Source organism: Schistocerca nitens, chromosome 3, assembly GCF_023898315.1.
Source record: "Schistocerca nitens isolate TAMUIC-IGC-003100 chromosome 3, iqSchNite1.1, whole genome shotgun sequence".
In the NCBI taxonomy this organism is placed as follows: Eukaryota; Metazoa; Arthropoda; class Insecta; order Orthoptera; family Acrididae; genus Schistocerca; species Schistocerca nitens.
In genome coordinates, this window is record NC_064616.1 from 974,059,862 (window position 1) to 974,079,935 (window position 20,074).

A 20,074-nucleotide genomic window follows, 5' to 3' on the forward strand; every position below is an offset into this window, starting at 1 on the left:
TATGCTCAAACCTTTGTTGACAGAACACAATGAAGCACTGTGTCAAATGTTTTCCTGTTGCCCTTCGTCCACAGTTCACAGTATATCATGTGCGAAAAGGGCAAGCTGAGTTTCGCACGAGTGATGCTTTCTAAAACCATGCTGATTCATGGACAAAAGCTTCTCAGTCTCCATAAAGTTCATTATATTTGAATTGAGAATAAGTTCAAGGATTCTGCAGCTAACCAAAGTTGAGGATATTGGTCTGTGATTTTGCAGGTCCATTCTTTTACCCTTCTTATATGCTGGAGTCACCTGTGGTTTTTTCCAGTCATTTGGGGCTTTGTGCTGGGCAAGAGATTCACAATAAATGCAAGCTAGGTCAGGGGCCAACGCCATGGAGTACTCTTTGTAAAACTGAATGGGGATTCCATCCAGATCAGGCGATTTATTTGCTTTCAAATCTTTCAGTCATGTCTCCACGCCAGGGATGCTTATTACTATGTCGACCATACGGGAGTCTGTCCAATTGTCTAATGATGGTATGTTTGAATGATTCTCCTGTGTGAACAATTTCTTGAATATGAAATTTAGAACTTTGGCTTTCGTTTTGCTATCTTCAACAGGCACACCAGACTGGTCAACAAAGGACTGAGTGGAAGTTTAGACCCACTTCGCGATTTTACATAGGACCAGAATTTTCTGATGTTCTCTGCCAGATCTTTTGCTAAGGTGTGACGGTGGTGATAGTTGTGTCCTTTGCACACAGATTTTTTCACATATGCACAAATCTCTCCTAGACTTTGCTTGTCATCATTTGCATGTGCTCTTTGGAGCCGAGAGTGCAACAGCCTCTGCTTCCTCAGCATCTTCCAAATTTCGTTATTAACCAGGGTGGTTCTTTTCCATCCTCTATCCACTTACTAGGCACGTAACTCTCCAGACCACAATTTACAGTCTGCTTAAACTTTGCCCATAATTCTACATTCATCTCACTGGAACTAAGTGATGTCATCTGCGCAAGACAGTTTTCAGAAAACTGTGCTCAATAGTATTTTGCATGACTGTCTGTCTGTACAGCTCACCCCCCCCCCCCCCCCCACCCACTCCCCCAATGAATCCATATAAACATCCCAGTCTATACTCGGTTGGTTGGTTGCTTGGTTGGTTTGTGGGATTAAAGGGACCAGACTGCTACGGTCATCGGTCCCTTTTTCCAAATCCTAAAAACACCCACAGCGAAGAAAAACGATTAAGAGAACAGAACACAGACGACACAGAACAAGAGAAACGGAGATAAAGACCAGGCAAAACGAATTAACTCACACAGAGTGTGACGGTGGTTGGCCGACCATAGGAACAAAAAAAAGGAAAAGCCAACCACCGAGAACACATTAAAAAAACGAGGTTAAAACCATAGGCCAAAAGCCAGAATCAACACAAAACAATAAAATAAAACACAAACACTCAGATTAAATGATAAAAACCCCCTGCCCGAATAAAACGTAATACTAAGCCAGCCATAGCAGGGTCATCAGATAAAAGGGCAGGGAGCGTGTCAGGCAGTGCGAACGTCTGCCTGAGCACAGCTAAAAGCGGACACTCCAATAAAATGTGCACCACAGAGAAAACGGAGCCGCAGCGACACAGAGGTGGGTCCTCACGGCGCAATAAGTGGCCGTGTGTCAGCCGAGTGTGCCCAATGCGCAGCCGGCAGAGGACAACAGACTCCTGGCGGGAGACCCGAATGGGCGACCGCCACACAGTCGTCGACGCCTTGATACGACGGAGTTTGTTTGGTACGGGCAGGTTGCGCCATTCAGCGTCCCATAAATCGAAAATTTTGCGGCGTAATAGTGCCCGCAAATCAGTCGCCGGGAGGCCAATCTCCAGAGGTGGTTGACTGGTGGCCTCTTTCGCCAGGCGGTCAACATTCTCATTCCCGGGGATCCCAACATGGCCTGGGGTCCAAACAAAGACCACAGAGCGCCCGCAACGGTCAAGAGTAGACAGGGACTCCTGGATAGCCATCACCAGACAGGAACGAGGGAAACACTGGTTGAGAGCTTGTAAACTGCTCAGGGAGTCGCTAAAGATAACGAAGGACTCACCTGAGCAGGAGCGGAGATACTCTAGGGCACGAAAGATGGCGACCAGCTCAGCAGTGTAAACGCTGCAGCCAGCCGACAAGGAACGTTGTTCGGAATGGTCCCCTAGAGTGAGCGCATAACCGACAAACCGCAACTATCGAACCGTCAGTGTAAACAATTCCAGAGCCCTGATACGTGGCCAGGATGGAATAAAAGCGGCGGCGAAAGGCCTCTGGAGGGACTGAGTCCTTCGGGCCCTGTGCCAAGTCGAGCCGAAGGTAAGGGCGAGGAACACACCATGGGGGTGTACGCAAAGTGGCCCGGAAAGGAGGTGGAACAGGGAAAAATCCAAGCACGGAGAGAAGCTCCTTGACGCGCACGGCGATCGGACAACCCGACCGGGGCCGACGTTCTGGCAGATGGACGACTGACCGCGGGAACAGCACACGGTAATTTGGATGCCCGGGCCAGCTAAAAACATGGGCAGCATAAGCAGCCAGTAATTGTTGGCGTCGTAACCACAGTGGAGGGACACCTAACTCCACTAGTATGCTGTCCACAGGGCTGGTGCGGAAAGCACCAGTGGCAAGGCGTATCCCGCTGTGGAGAATTGGGTCCAGCACCCGCAACGCGGACGGGGATGCTGAACCATAAGCCAGACACCCATAATCCAGACGGGACTGGATTAACGCCTGGTAGAGCCGTAACAGGGTAAGGCGGTCGGCGCCCCAGCGGGTGTGGCTCAAACATCGCAGAGCATTGAGATGCCGCCAACACGCCTGTTTGAGCTGCCGGATATGAGGCAGCCAAGTCAACCGGGCATCGAAAACCACCCCCAAAAACCTGTGTGATTCCACCACTGAAAGAAGTTCGCCATGAAGAGAAAGCTGCGGCTCCGGGTGGACAGTACGTCGCCGGCAGAAATGCATAACGCAGGTCTTGGCTGCCGAAAACTGGAACCCATGAGCTACAGCCCAAGACTGCACCTTGCGGATAGCGCCCTGTAGCTGACGTTCAACAGCTGCAATGCCAGTAGAGCTGTAGTAAAGGCAGAAGTCGTCAGCATACAGGGAAGTGGAGACTGAATTTCCCACGGCCGCAGCGAGCCCGTTAATGGCTATTAAAAACAGGCAGACACTTAAAACAGAACCCTGTGGCACACCGGTCTCCTGGACATGGGAGGAACTATATGAGGCCGCGACTTGCACGCGGAAGGTACGATACGACAGAAAATTTCTGATAAAGATCGGCAGAGGGCCCCGAAGACCCCATCCATGAAGCGTAGAAAGGATGTGATGACGCCATGTCGTATCGTACGCCTTCCGCATGTTGAAAAAGACAGCGACCAGAGGCTGACGGCGGGCAAAGGCAGTACGGATGGCCGACTCCAGACTCACCAGATTGTCGGCGGCGGAGCGGCCTTTACGGAACCCACCCTGAGACGGAGCCAGAAGGCCCCCGAGACTCCAGTACCCAATTCAAGCGCCGGCTCACCATCCGTTCGAGAAGCTTGCAAAGAACGTTGGTGAGGCTAATGGGGCGGTAGCTGTCCACCTCCAAAGGGCTCTTGCCCGGTTTCAAAACGGGGATGACAATGCTGTCCCGCCATTGCGACGGTAACTCACCCTCGACCCAGAGACGGTTGTAAAGGTCGAGGAGGCATCGCTTGCAGTCCACTGAAAGGTGTTTCAGCATCTGACAGTGGATGCGATCGGGCCCGGGAGCGGTATCAGGGCAAGCGGCAAGGGCACTGTGAAATTCCCACTCACTGAATGGAGCATTATAAGATTCAGAAGCGTGGGTGCGAAAAGAAATACTCTGACGTTCCATCCGCTCTTTAATGGAGCGGAAGGCCTGGGGGTAATTCGCAGAAGCGGAACTCATAGCAAAATGCTCTGCTAAGCGGTTTGCAATGACGTCGGAGTCAGTACAAAGTGCTCCATTCAGTGAGAGCGCAGGGACGCTGGCAGGGGTCCGATAGCCGTAGATGCGTCGAATCTTCGCCCAGACCTGCGATGGAGTGACATGGAGGCCAATGGTGGCCACATATCGCTCCCAGCACTCCTTCTTGCCTTGGCGGATAAGGAGGCGGGCCCGCGCACGCAGCCGTTTGAAGGCGATAAGGTGGTCTATGGAGGGATGTCGCTTGTGACGCTGGAGCGCCCGCCGGCGATCTTTAATCGCTTCAGCGATCTCAGGCGACCACCAAGGCACAGCCCTCCGCCGAGGGGACCCAGAAGAACAGGGAATGGCAGATTCGGCGGCAGTAACGATGCCGGTGGTGACCGATTGAACCACCGCATCAATGTCATCAGTAGAGAGAGGCTCAATAGCAGCAGTGGAGGAGAACGAGTCCCAGTCAGCCTTATTCATAGCCCATCTGCTAGGGCGTCCAGAAGAGTGACGCTGTGGTAGTGACAGAAAGATCGGAAAGTGGTCACTACCACACAGGTCGTCATGCACACTCCATTGGACAGACGGTAAGAGGCTAGGGCTACAGATTGAAAGGTCAATGGCGGAGTAGGTGCCATGCGCCACACTGAAGTGTGTGAAGGCACCATCATTTAACAGCGAGAGATCGAGCTGCGACAATAAATGCTCAACGATGGCGCCTCGACCTGTTGCCACTGACCCACCCCACAGAGGGTTATGGGCGTTGAAGTCGCCCAATAGCAAGAAAGGTGGCGGCAATTGGGCTACCAGTGCAGCCAGGACATGCTGCGAGACATCACCATCCGGTGGAAGGTAAAGACTGCAGACGGTAACAGCCTGTGGCGTCCACACCCGTACAGCGACAGCCTCTAAAGGCGTCTGGAGAGGGACAGACTCGCTGTGCAGAGTGTGAAGGACATATATGCAGACGCCACCAGACACCCTTTCATAAGCTGCTCGGTTCTTATAATAACCCCGATAGCCACGGAGGGCGGGGGTTCGCATTGCTGGAAACCAAGTTTCCTGGAGAGCAATGCAGAAGAAAGGGTGAAGGCTGATAAGTTGGCGGAGCTCAGCTAGATGGTGGAAGAAACCGCTGCAGTTCCACTGGAGGATGGTGTTGTCCATGGCTGGGAAAGGCGTCACGGGACTGGGAATGCAGATTACGCCGCTGGGTCACCCGCTGCCTCCGATGGAGCACCCGTGCAAATGCTATCCATTGCGTCCGAGGGACCGGCGAGATCGAGGTCCTCAGCGGACGCCAGAACCTCCACCTCGTCCTCAGACGCAGAGCTGGAAGGTGGCAGTGGGGTGGCTGCCACCATGAATTCCTTGGGCTTAGAGCTCTTCTTATTGGATTTCTCATGCTGCTCCTTGGGTTTAACTGGCCGGGAGGGCTTCACCGATTCAGTCTCCGGGACTGAGGAGGATCGTGACGCCCTTCGACCAGCTGGTTGCGGGCACTTACGCCACTGGCGGTCGTCAGCCTTCCAACTGGTGGAAACCTGGGAAGGGAGGGACCCAAGGGACCCCTTGCGAGCGTGAGAAGCCGAAGAAGTTGGACACTTCTCCGGCTTAGAAGCAGGGACGGACGTCCCTGATGGGGGGGGATGGTGTTGCCCCTGAGGTAGGTGGCGCAGGAGCAACCTGGTGGGTAGAGCCCCCCACTGGCAAGGGGGCAGGAGGAGTTGTACCACTCAGCAATCCGGCCGGAAGTCGCGAAACTGATGGGGCGAGCACAGGTGTTGTAGCAGCGGCGTAGGATGATGTCATTCTCACGGGATGTAATCGGTCGTATTTCCTTTTGGCCTCAGTATAAGTCAGTCGGTCCAGGGTCTTATATTCCATGATTTTGCGTTCTTTCTGGAAGATTCTGCAGTCTGGCGAGCAAGGTGAATGGTGCTCCCCGCAGTTGACACAGATGGGAGGCGGGGCACATGGAGTATTGGGATGAGACGGGCGTCCGCAATCTCGACATGTGAGGCTGGAAGTGCAGCGGGAAGACATATGGCTGAACTTCCAGCACTTGAAGCACCTCATCGGGGGAGGAATATAGGGCCGGACGTCACATCGGTAGACCATCACCTTGACCTTTTCCGTTAGCGTATCACCCTCGAAGGCCAAGATGAAGGCACCGGTAGCTATCTGATTTTCCTTTGGACCCCGATGAACGCGCCGGACGAAATGTACACCTCTGCGCTCTAAGTTGGCGCACAGCTCGTCATCAGACTGCAAAAGAAGGTCCTTATGGTAAATAACTCCCTGGACCATATTTAAACTCTTATGTGGTGTGATCGTAACAGCAACATCCCCCAACTTGTCACAAGCAAGTAACCGTCGTGACTGGGCAGAGGATGCCGTTTGTATCAGGACCGATCCAGAGCGCATTTTTGACAAGCCCTCCACCTCCCCAAACTTGTCCTCTAAATGTTCGACGAAGAACTGAGGCTTTGTGGAGAGAAAAGACTCCCCATCAGCTCTCGTACAAACTAAGAATCGGGGCGAATAACTGCTACTGCCATCCTGAGATTTACGTTCCTCCCACGGTGAGGCCAGGGAGGGGAACGTTTTCGGATTGTACTTCTAAGCGTTAAATTGAGCCCGAGAACGCTTAGAGACTGCTGGCGGCTGGCCACCAGCGAGAGACGATGTACCACGCTTCATTGCGGGTCATCCGCCCTGATGCCACCTACTCCGACCAAGGGCCCTCCCCACGGGCGCCACCCAGCCACAGCAAAGGCCACCTGGCAGGATGGCCATTGCCGGGAGTCCCGATACCCCAGGAGGATAGGCATCTACTCCTTGGCATACGTGGCGAGTTAACGGCGCAGGCATCAGTACAGCGATCCCTGTGTTGTCAGGGGGCTACAACCAAGAGGGTACATGGCGGCCCCACCACAACGGACTGGCTACCGTGCTGGACGTTAGGTGACATGTGGTCCATGGTCGCCGTCAGTGCAGAAACTGGCCCTGCACATTGCTTGGCAGAAAGGGCACGCAGGAGCGTATCCATGCCCAAGAGATATAGAGCGGGCAGGACTGCAACGCAACGACGAATAAGCTGGCGAAAGTTCTCAACGCAAGATGGACACAATGCACCAAGTAAGGCGCCCTTCCCCAATCGGCTCGCTCTTCGGAAAAATTTTGAGTTATGGAGGTCAAACCCGACAGGGGACCATCACGTAAGGCCGAAACGTTTGAGACTCCTTTTAGTCGCCTCTTACGACAGGCAGGAATACCGCGGGCCTATTCTAACCCCCGAACCCGCAGGGGGAACTCGGTTGGTTAAAGTCACCTCCAACTAGTACTGGATGATCTCGGTATTTCTGCACTACTGACTGTAGACTTTCTTTGAATGACTCTAGAAATGTTGCAGCAGAGTTGAGTTGCCAGTAAAAACATCCAACAATTAAACAGGTTTCACCAACAGCTGTTATATGTGACCAGATAACTTCAATGTCCTACTCAAATTTGACGTCAACAGAGAGAATATTTTTGTGAACTGCAATGAACACGCCTCCTCCAAAGACCTCTAATCTGTCTTCCTGATATACGTTTCATGACTCACTATATATCTCAGGGCTTTCCACTTCGGGTTTCAGCCAGCTCTCAGTCCAAAGAATAATTTGAGAGTGAGAACTTTCCTGGAGCGCAGTAAATTTGGGAACTTTATTATGAATACTTCAATACTTTACTGATAAAATTTTGGCAATCAAAGTGTCTTTACTCTGAACGCTGTCTGACTTCCCTTGCTGCGTACTGACTGGTGAGTCTTCAGGGTACCTCAAACTACTGTCTAGCCTAAAAAATTCTCATATGCACTCCACAAGTACTCTGCTACCCGAGCAGCTGCTTCCTTTGTGTAGTGCAACCCTGAACTATCTACTAGAAATCTGCAGCCAAGATCGTCACAGAGTCAACAAAGCCTTTGGTTGAGACTCTCCACTCAGCTCCAAACCAAAGGATTCTGATCAAATCTGAGAACAATGTTGCAAATTGTGAGCTCTGCTTGCACCCCATGCGCGGTGCCAGCAGTCTTCACCACCTCTGTATGATCTGAGAATGGCCTCAGAATCCACATGACAGGCGTCGTTGGTGCCTACATGAACCGCAATTTGTACATGACTGCACTCTGCATGCTCGATAGCTGCAAGCTAGGCCACCTCCACATATCGGATGAGACCCCCCCCCCCCTTGCAGACATACAAAGTGCACATTAGCTTTCTTTCCAGCTCTGAACACTATCTGCCTAAGGGCTCCATAACGTACCTAATATTGGATCTCCGAATAACTGGTAACCCCACACCCATGTGACTGCTCGGACCCTACTGAAGAAGCGACCATCTGTCCACCCCCAGGGTGAATGTGTGAGACCAAGTAGCCAGCTGCCTCATTAGCCCTCCGCCTGCTGTGAGGGCGGATCCATTACGTTAGGTACACTAGGAGGTACCTCGGAAGCAGAGCCCATGGGCAAAACAAGTGACAACGGAGGTGTCCCACATGATGCACCAGTATCTCTGCCACCCCTATACACTGAGGCAGCAGCTTGAAGGCGACTGACTGTAACTGAAAGCACATTCAGCTATTTCCGAACTGTGGCCAGGTTCGCTGTATCTGCGCACAACATGCACACATCCTGACCATCTTAGCAAGATTAACTACAGAAGTAAACTATAAAAACAGACAGATTCCGAGATATGCAACTTGCAACCCTCTTGGTGTGTCACCAATGGATGCTGATTCCTCAGTCAGCTATGTAGCTGAGCAACTATTGTGCTACAGACTGAATGAATCCACCAGTACAAAAATGTGAGATTGAACCTCATAAAGAGAAAAAACATGCAAGAAATTTAGTAAAAATACTACAAGGAAAACACATGGAAAGATAAACACTTAACTTGCCACTCTAGATGTACATCATCAGAAAACTGGAGTTCTTGCAAAAGCATTCCAGCAATTGTTTTGCAACAGAAGATCATGACATTAAAAAGGGCTTACATGCTCTTGATAAATCAAGAGCATTTGAATTATGTAAGTTCACAAAAAATATGTCCAAGATGCCAGAATGAGATTCACAAGAAACTTGCTGCTCTGTTATTCTCCTCAAAGACCTCAAGTGCTGATGGTGGCGAACAAATAGAAATTGCAAAAAGGAACAGCTCATATCTGCCAAGTTTTGGTCATTCTCCTCAAAAACGTCCAAGTCTCAACATAAGATTCACAGACTACACAAAGTACCAGATTTGTCAAGTACGAAGTGATACGTGTAGGCTGATTGCAGTTTGTGGTGAGTTTAAGCCAGCTACATTTGTACAGCAAATTTCTAATGACCAGCAATGCAGAAAAAATGTGAGTTTCACCAACTGATGAAATTTGCAAATGTTAACACTTGCTCTAAAAAGTTGGTCAGTATCATGCATAGCTTCTGAATTTACGGTTTCAATCAGAATGATTTAAAAAAAATACTAGAAAGCTTAAATTAGTAATGTTAGGACGAAAAACCTTTTTGATATAAAATCAGGGTAGTAACTTCCTTCTAAGCCAAAGAAAGCAGTTGAAATGAAAATGTGTTACGAGAACTGTTATGAGTAAAAACAATAAAACTGTTTCAAAGCTATTTTATAGTCGACTAAAAAGTGGAACTATCGCACAAATATTTGTAAGTTTCTCGTGTATATGTGACAGTACTATTCTAAAGCTCATTTCTTCACCTTCTCCAGAGGAGATCCTTTTCTAGTGCAAAAAACCCGCTCCTTCAAATGAAACAAAAATAAAGAAAAAAGAAGGTGAAAATACCTATCAATATGACACAAAAGTATGCATAAATCTGATAAAGAAGTTTTTTAATGGAATGATTATGTATTAATAACATCTGGAATATTCGCAAATAATCTGCTGTGGTTGGTAGAATCGATGTCTAGTAACTTCTCCAGAACTACGAAATGGTTTGTAAGTTACTTTGTTAAGAAACTGTTGCAGTCACAAAATGGTTGAAAACATGGTGATTGATTTTCCTCCAACTATGACCTCACGCAAAATGAAAACACTAAATAACTTAGCCTTGAAATTTTAACAGTGTGAAGAGCACTAAAAGTTGTGCAATCAATCCATGTCTCTCTCTTACATTACCACTACCACTGCAGTTTAAATTTTAAACCACCCTAAATTTGTCCGAAAGTGTCATGCAGTTTGCACAACATTCAGCAGCCCTCCAATGGACGCCTCTTAATACTATGATTTGTTTGTATTTTGAGCAAAAATTTTCTGCAGCTTATTTTTATTTTCTAAGTAACATCTGTGCAAATTTCTTTCAGGTTGTAGATGGTTGGGGGGCCTCTGTTCTACTTTGCATAGAATGAGCTTAAGAGAAATGGATAGGTTGAAGTTAGATACAGTGGGTATTAATGAAGTACGATGGCACGTAGAACAGGATTTCTGGTCAGGTGACTATAGGATAATCAAATAACAATAATGTGTAGGAGCTGCTGCTGCTCCTCCTCCCCCCCCCCCCCCCCCCAAACAAATGATGGACCTTGAGGTGGTGTAGTGGCTTGTGTGTGCCTCTGAGATACAGATAGTCATATCACATGTGCAACCACATTGGAGGGTTATCTATGGAGAGGTCAAACAAAAATGTGGTTCCTGAAGAGCAACAGCAGCAGCTTTTTCAGTAGCAGCAGGGGCAACATTCTGAAACTAAAACCTTGAATTAAGAAATCTGCTTTTAAGGAAATCCCACTTTTAACTAATATTTCTGTTGTTCCCGGTGAAATTATCATAAGAACTATGTTATTCCCCCTAGATTTAAGAAAAAGTCTGCTTTTAGGGGATAAACATGAAACATTCTCCAGTTTTTACATAGTTCTTAACCTGACCAAGTAAGCTTCAGATTTCTATCACTTTCACACAGATTGTACTTATGATATTGCAGTGCCTGTTTGCAGTGACTACACCCATCATGAAATATATTAAATGTACTTGCAATTGCAAATATGGACGACCATCAACCAGTGTTTCCCACTTATCATGAGTGATTGCTCTACTATTTGGCTAGTCGTGCAAGACTCACAGCCAGGAGTGCATCTCCAAAGGAACTTTGCATCGTAAACTGGAATACCCCAGGCACTGCAATATCATATTTATGCGTTGACATCAGGCGAGCGACTTTCACGTAAAGTGTCTCTCCTGTATGGGACTATATGTAAGTGAATGTATGAGTACAGGTTGTAGACACACGGTTGATGACAGTATGGAAGCTTGGGTCTGGCCATGAGCTGTGCATGGATAACCAAATGGTAAGGCAACCACTTGTGGTAAGTGGGAAATCCAGGTTTAAGTCCCAGTCTGGCACAACGTTTCATTGTTGTCATTCCATTCTACAGCTGATAGTTGTCCATATTCACATTTGTGAATATATTTAATGGAGGTTGTACTTGGTGTCATGCGATGACAGTAAACATACGGTAATCAATTCCTTCGATCAACATTTACATAGATCATAGTTTTTTTGGGCACTGATTCAACTTCCCTTGTAGAGATACCAGATAATCCATTTAACAAATTAGAAAGGGATTTCTGCCTTGTCAACAATGTGACCTCAGTAATGTGATCTGACATCATGGTCACTTAGTTACGAAGCACGATCCGTGAAATGTAACCTTTGTTACTGCCAAATTTGTAAGTTTTACTTTTGAAGAGATATAGTCTGTAAACATAAACTGCCTACAATTCAGCAAAAGCTCACAACTATTGTAATGTTCAACTTTCCGACATGACAAAGAAGTAAAATCTGGCACTATCTTTATTTCATGGTCCACTAAAAAACAAGGAAGTGTTCTTAAATGCCAAATCTAGCAATCTCTCTGATGCAAAAGGAAGGATATTTGCATGTTAACATTCAGTGATATGGAAAATATTCTTTAAAGTAGTTTAAAGGAATAAGAATTGGCAGCATTCCTGTAACTGGAAACATACAGCATGATAAGGCTTGTGAAATTACCCTGCAGATCAGTCTTCAAAATTTCAATGTGTTAAACAGCTGGTAGGGTGATTTTAAAAAAGTCAGTCTCTCATTTTAGAGTGCAAGAGGAGAAAGTGAGGCAGCAGAGAATCAAATATGCAAAATACATGGCCCAGCAGAAATCCTTGGATAATACACAATATACTGAATCTAACTGATGAAAGAAGAACATATAAAAACACAGTAAATGAAGGAGGCTAAATGCAATACAGGCATCTAGAAATGCGACTGACAGGAAGTGCAAACTGGCAAAGAAGGAACAGCGAGATCAGAGATGCAAGGCTTTAGAAGCATGCATGAAAAGGGGACAGATAAATGCCACCTAGAGGAATATTAAAGAAACTTTCGAGAAGAGAGAATATTAAAAGCTCAGATGGCAAGCCCATACTAAACAAAGAACAGAAAGATGGAAGGAATGTACAGAAGGACTATAAAAGGAAAATAAACTTGAAGACAATGTTGTATAAAGGGGAGAGAAAATAAATGAAGATGAGATGGGAGATGAGATATTACGAGAAGAATTTGAAAGAGAGCTGAAAGACCCAAGTTGAAACAATGTCCCATGAGTAGACAACACACACTCCCAATTATCATGACCCTTGGGAGATCCAGGCATGATGAAACTATTCCACCTAACACAGTGAAATGCCACTTTTACACTTGTCAAGGGACTTTAAAAAATGGTGGGAAAATGTAAAATGTGAGAAATAACATTTTAAGTGGTGAAAGCTACATATAGAACCCCCCTTTTCATTTTCACAAATTACGTATGATATATGTACATAATAGACATCAAAATAATCTCCAGCACTTGTTTATTTTCTAAAAGAGGTTACCTGAATTTTGTATTATGTTTAGCTGCTATTGTAACTGTAACTGCTAACTGTATGGGAAGGAGAAACACTCGATTTAATTTCATACATCACAATCGATGTTTTTGGAAAGCCTGTAACAGTCATTCATTATTTAAATAATGACACACTGTATCAGTTAAATATTTTTAAATGCTTAGCACGACATTTTTGAGAATTTACTCTCATTGTCAAGCACAAATATTTATATTAAATATTGTGTGAGGTGTTAGCATGTGCGCTGTTCTATGTCTCTTGCAATGAAGTCATATTTTTGAGGTTATAAGGTATTGTCTCTCCCCCATTAGGCTGTTTTGCAGAAAATCACACATATGCAAACCATCACTCACACTGTTTGTTTGTGAGAGACTACAAAAAATACTGACGTAAATATTTGCACTTGACAACAAGAATAAATTCTCAAAATGCGTCTTCAATGCAAAGAGGCATAGGTATCAATGAGCACTACAAGTGGTGACTTGTCATGATACCTTTATTTAAACAAATCTAGTTACTCCCACCAGCCACCATACTGAGCAATGATAAGAGATAAAGCACAAACTGTTCCGATTTTCACAATTAAGAGAGTGCCCTGCATGAAAGTGAACCACATAATGTCTGTAAACACTATTCAAATTCCAATGCCATGTCAGCATCATTTAATGTCAATTACGTCAGATTTTTCTCCAAGAACATTTTTTCATAAAGCATAAATCACACAGAAAAATTGTAAAAGTAGAATTGTACTGTGTGTAAGATATCCCAGACAGGCAAAATGCCCTCAGACTTCAAGAAGAATGTAATAGTTCCTATTCCAAAAAAGACATGTACTGCCAGGTGTGAATACCACTGAACCGTCAGTTTAATCCATCATGGTTGCAAAATAATGACAAATTATTTATAGAAGAGTGGGAGAACTGGTAGAAGCTGATCTTGGGGAAGATCAGTTTGAGTTACAGAGTAATGTAGGAACATGTGAGGCCATACTGACTCTACAACATATCTTAGAAGGTAGACCAAAGAAAGGCAAACCTTTGTTTATAGCATTTGTAGATTTAGAGAAAGATTTTGAACATGTTGACTGGAATACACTCTACGAAGTTCTGAAGGTAGCAGAGGTAAAATACAAGGTGCAAAATTTATCTACAACTTGTACAGAAATCGGACTGCAGAGATAAGAGTCAAAGGACATGAAAGGGAAGCAGTGGTTGAGAAGGGAGTCAGACAGTTTCAGACTGTCCTTGATGTTATTCAATCTGTACACTGAGCAAGACGTGAAGGATGCCAAAGAGAAATTTGGAAATGGAATTAAAGTTCTGGAAGAAGAAATAAAAACTTTGCAGTTTGTAGATGACACTGTAATTTTGTCAGAGACAGAAAATGACTTGGAAGAGCAGTTGACTGAAACAAACGGTGTCTTGAAAGGGAAGTATAAGATGAATTTCAACAAAAGCAAAACAAGGGTAATGGGATGGAGTCGAAATAAATGGGAATACTGAGGGAATTAGATTAGAAAATGAGACACTAAACGTTGTTGACGAGTTTTCCTATTTGGACAGAAAAATCAGTAATGATGGCCAAAGTAGAGAGGATAAATAATGAACACTAGCGATATTAAGAAAAGCATACACTGAGAAAAAATTTAAGTGTTAGGAAGTCTTTTCTGGAGGTATTTGTACTCCCCCAGTGTAGTCTTTTACAAAAGTGAAAAACGTCTGATAAGTAGTTTAGACAAGAACAGAACAAAAGTTTTTGAAATGTCATACCACAGGAAAATGTTCAAAATTAGATGGGTACATTGAATAACTAATGAGGAAGTAATGAATCGAACTGGGGCAAAATGACTCTGCGGCACGACTTGACTAAAAGAATGGGTCGGTTGATAGGACACATTCTGGGACATCGAGGAGTTGTCAGTTTGGTAACGGAAGGAAGTGTGTAGGGTAGAATCTGTAAAGCAGGTTCAAATATACATAAGTTTCAATAGCTATGCAGAGATACAGAGGCTTGCACAGGGTAGAGTAGCATGGATAGCGGTATCAAGCCAGTATTCGGATTGAAGACCACAACAACAATTAAATGTCTAATAATGAAAATATGAATATAAATAAACTAATCATCACAACTAAGATAGGCACTAGGCTATGTGCCCAGCACAGTAGTACAAGTATTATATACCTACTAGTTCTTCGGAGTATGGAAAAACTGAAAGGAAAGTATGATAAATTAAAAGAAGTTATTCATTGTGTTAAGGGAGAAGAAGTTTTAATTGTGACGGAGGACTTGAATTTGATAGCAGGAGAATCAAAACTAATAGGAGAACTTGGATGGAAGAAAGGAGTGAAAGGGAAGCTGCTTGGTAGAATTTTGCAGAGCACAATTTAACTATTGTAGATTTTCGAGCTGAAAATCATGACAGAAGTTTGTATATGTGGTAGAGACCAGGAAACACCAGGTGGTTTGATATACATTATATAATGGGAATACAAGGTTTTCGAAAACAGATTTTAAACTGCAAAACATTTCCAGGGCCAGATGTGGATTCTGGCCATAATTTATTGGAAATGTAAACTAAAAGTGAAGAACTACAGAAAGGTAGGAAATTAGAAGTTGCAAAATTGCAAAGCAGGAATCTCTAGAAAAGAAATAACATGAAAGTAAGAGAAGATGAGGTTGAAATAGTGAGAACTATGAAAGCACGGACAATGGAGTGGCTTAAAACAACAAACAGTTAGGATAAAAGGGCAAGGCCAAGTGAACACTTCTAGACCAAACAGCTTGCAAAATACGAGAGCTAACACAACTTTAATAGTAGTGCAGTGCAAATGGCCCATTGGTTTGAAGATGGATAAAAGTAAAGAATTTTACATATTTACAGAAATGAAAGTAAAATGTTGGTGACTTTGTTCCATTACAAATATTAGACATAAAAACTCTGAATCTAGTAAAAAAACCTTTGTCATGGGGATACGATCGCTCAAAATTACTTTAATGCTAGTAATAATATACACAAAGAATAAACCAGTTTATTACCTGCACTATTTTTAGGTTTTGCTACATCTGCAGACTGCACTGTAATTTCAGCAGTAGTGGCTGAAATGCCCAGTGATTGGAAATCTGTTGCAGGCTCATCCCTTGTGTTGATGAGTGCAGATACATTCTCTGTTTTTCCTGATACAGTTGAGTCATAAAGAGAAGAATTGCCACACTCATTTTGCTTTAAATTTGAGTCTTCATTTGCTGCAGGATTCCTGGAAGCAAAGTAAGATACAATTAATACAATTAAAAATATCTGAATTAGGTGTGTGTGTGTGTGTGTGTGTGTGTGTGTGTGTGTGTGTGTGTGTGTGTGTGTGTGGTGGGGGGGGGGGGGGAGGATAGCAGTACATGTGCTTCAGTCTGCTGTGTATTTCTCCTGGTACATACAAATTGTATATTATTTTCTTTTGTATATAATATTGTGGTTTCACTTTGGAGATAATTTTCTTTGTATATATTTTAACCTATCAGGACTGTCTCTACAACTGGTATTACCACAATTATTTTGCCAGTGCTCTACACTCCCTGTTTACATAGCTCACCTATTTAATTTCCAAATATACAGTGTTTTGGTTTTGTGTTTACTCAGTTAGCCAGCTTCTAGTAAATCTCTTTGAGACTGCCAAGTCTGGAGTACCAGCCTACCCCATCTTATGTCATTTGCAATCTTCTCATCTTTTGCTCTGCAGCTCTCTAATAACTAATGTTATATTGACAACATCCTCTTTACATATTCATATCCACATGCGCGTGCATTCAACCCTATTCCATCTAGACCTTTTCTTATTTATTGTGCTCTTAACAAACAAGATCATTCAAGTAGTAAAAACAGAATCAATAGTATCTTAAGCATAACAGTTACACTGTTTGAAATTTATTACTGCTGTTTACTTAATATTGTTACATTAACATAAAGTATCCAAAAATAATTTATGAAAGTGAAAGTATTACCACCTTCCAGAAGAGGAAAGATGGGCATAATTAATATATGAACAGTACAGAACAATGACAGCATACTTCTGACGCTCTTTTAGAATGTGAGATTGTCTCCGAGCATAGCGCTGACTTGGGCGGCGTTCAAACTGCACAGTTCGTCTTGCTCTGTTAAGCTGAGTTGTCTGAAACTCGGTCTTTCCACTGAAATAAATGATTAAATACAAAGATCAATGTCACTGAGGTTTATAAAAACAATGAATGCACAAAAGAAAATTTATTACCATTACCTGTATCTAAATCGAGAGCCCATTCTGAAAAAGTTCTGTCTAGCTGATGGACCTTTCACAGGAACTCTTAATCTGAAGAATGCATGATGTTCTACTGCACACTTCCAGAGATGTTTGCAGGCCTTTTCATTATGTAACCTGTCAACACAAATAATTGTTTAGCTGATTCCTTGTATTTATTTATGAACCCAAGGATTGTCTCATTTTCGGGGTTGTCATCATCATAATACAATGAACAAATATAGTTCTAGCATGCACACACACACACACACACACACACAGTATATATATATATATATATATATATATATATATATATATATATATATATATATATATATATATATATATATATGTTTCATGATGATAGGAGAAGTGATCAGCCACAGCACTGCTAAAGGAACCATCCAGTATTTGCCTGAAATGATTTACGAAAACCTAAATCGGGGACGGCTGGACAAAGAGGGTGAACAATGTGAAGTCAATGATTTAACAAACACACTGTATCATTTGGTTGGTCTCTTTTGTACAATGTTATTTTGGTCATACATAATTTTAATTGTATAACTTGAAATATGATATGAGTGAGATGCTGAACTAAGGGAAATGACAAGACATTACTATCATACACTGTAGTTCTTGACACATTTTCTTGTAAAAGTGTAACATTGTGATCGTGTACTGTAACAAGAGAGGGTGTTGTTGTTGTTGTTATTGTTTTGGCCCCCCTACTCTGAGTCCTCAAAGTAATCTTGAACTGAAAAGTAAGTATTAGTTACGAAGTATGTTTAGCTGTCTTTTTAAACAGATTTATTTTAGTAATTGTTTCATGTCCTTGAGAAATTTATTATCCAGTTTTAGTCCCCGATAGAAAATGCCAATTTCAGCTTTTTGTTTATTTTTCCACACTGGCTATTGTTCCATGATTATATATAGAACTCTTAGTAAACATTCACTAATGTTTTATAAGAAATCAGTTCCACTAGCTACAATGTAAACCCAATTACCTTGTATTTAGAGATTTCTGCACAACAAGCTTGCATTTTTTAGTGCACCTGTGAATATTGTGAATAGCGAATCTTGTTTACATCTTACTTATGATCAATAATGTCATTTTTATAAATTACTATTTTACTTACATCTAGGTAGAGTTGAAGATCATACGGCATCCAAGGGTCAACTGTGAGCTGTCTTTTATGAAATAATAATATTTTAATCACTTGGATTTTACAATATGAAATTGTTTGTGATAATTGTTTGACAGCTGTCTCAGTTGGTATCTTTATATGCTGAATGTTTACAGATGTTTCATCTTTGGGAGACAGGGATGGTAGATATTATTTGGTTAAAATTTGTTTTATATGTGTTATCTGTGATTTCATACATTCACTCTATCTCTTTGTCGAAAATTTCAATAAAATTTTCAAAGTAGGGCTTGTGTTTTGTATCAGTTTGTTCACTAAGTCCTCCAGAAAATTTCTTGTATGTGTGTATCTCTAATTCTTCCAAAATATTCATATTTTTACACTGTATTGCCAGATACTGAAAAAAGAAAAACTGAGGTAGAGGTCTTAAACACAGAATGTCGGCACAATCTCTAGCTTCCAGAAATTATAACGGGAAAAAAGAAACGTATATAATGGGGTAAGGAGGGCTGAGGCTGGCGGGGGGAGGAAAAAAAAATTGCTTCAAACTCTAGGAGAAACTTACAGTGCAGGAAATCAGGTAAAGATAATAACCACATAACTGCAGAGGCTTAACAATGATAAGAAAGTAATTAACAAGGTGAAGGTGTCAGATTAGCTCAAAACAAACTGCAAGGGACATAGAAGAAAATGAAGACATGGCAAGACGACAAAATGTAATAGGTGAGGAAAAATATGTGAAAGAAAGCAAGGAAGAGCAGAACTTTATGCACAAGGATGAGGCAGGAAATACACCATGGCTATTCGGCTGAAATCATTTTTACCCTATTCCTTTGCCATCGTTTAAATATTCTGCCACCTTGTCCAGTTAAGACCCATTCTCTCTCCCCCCCTCCCCCCCCCCCCCCCCGCCCACACACACACAGTCATCCTTTTCTAAGAAACTACACAGTGACATAATCATTCACCTGAAAACAAATGTATGCTCTTGTTCACGTCCTTGATCATCATCTTCAACAACAACTAAAGTCAACTTCTTCTTTTTGAAATCCAGTTTTCCAATCCTGGGCCTAAAAAAAAAAAAAAAAAAAAAAAAAAAAAAAAAAAAAAAAAAAAACATGAAAAAACTTCTCTCCTTCATCAAAAAGTTACTTATTTTGGTTCATTCTGCAAACAATGACATCTGCATTACGAAAATCTTTTATTAGGCATCAAAAGAAAAATCTAAATCTGTAATTTTGCTATACTGTCATTTAAAGCATAGTTTTGCTCACCAAAAGAAAAGTCCAATTTTCTGTGTTCCCTCAAATACCAAAATTCCAGTGGGTGTCAGGCCCAAAGAATATTCGCAACCATCTTTACCCTGAAAAATAACAGTATTTTAAATGCTGAAATATCTACATACAATATGAGAAAAATTATAGCATCACAGGAAACGTATCACTCTACAAAAAAGCAAAGCAAGTAAGAATACAGCAGTAGGAAAATCGCAACTACAGGGATCACACAGGGTATCTCACTGACTTGGTGCTAAGTGTCAGGCTGCAACACCAAAGATTTGGTACTCAATTTTGAGTCAGTACTTCAGTAATATTTTGGCTACACGAAAAATACCAAGTTATCCCATAGTTTGGAACCTGTGCTCAGTTGTAAGCTGCCCCATTAACTGCTGGGTAAGCAAGAATAAACCAAGCTATCAGCAGAGGCTGCTTTAACTTCTGTTTGTGTAACCTAAACTACCGTATCCTTTGGAAAAACATGAAAATATCTATTAAGTCCTAACAATCTCTTTCCC

At 43.0% G+C, this 20,074-nt stretch overlaps 1 protein-coding gene across 2 annotated transcripts in view; it reads right to left on the bottom strand.

Moving 5' to 3' along the window:
• Positions 1–20,074, bottom strand: part of LOC126249035 (band 4.1-like protein 5) — a 165,660-nt gene that overhangs the window by 83,838 nt on the left and 61,748 nt on the right. For both annotated transcript variants that reach the window (XM_049950653.1, XM_049950651.1), the window contains exons 7-11: positions 19,554–19,642; positions 19,248–19,349; positions 17,135–17,272; positions 16,929–17,048; positions 15,906–16,123 (exon numbers count right to left, since the gene is read on the bottom strand). In XM_049950653.1, coding sequence (XP_049806610.1) covers positions 15,906–16,123; positions 16,929–17,048; positions 17,135–17,272; positions 19,248–19,349; positions 19,554–19,642 — 667 coding nt within the window. The remainder of the gene's footprint in view (positions 1–15,905; positions 16,124–16,928; positions 17,049–17,134; positions 17,273–19,247; positions 19,350–19,553; positions 19,643–20,074) is intronic.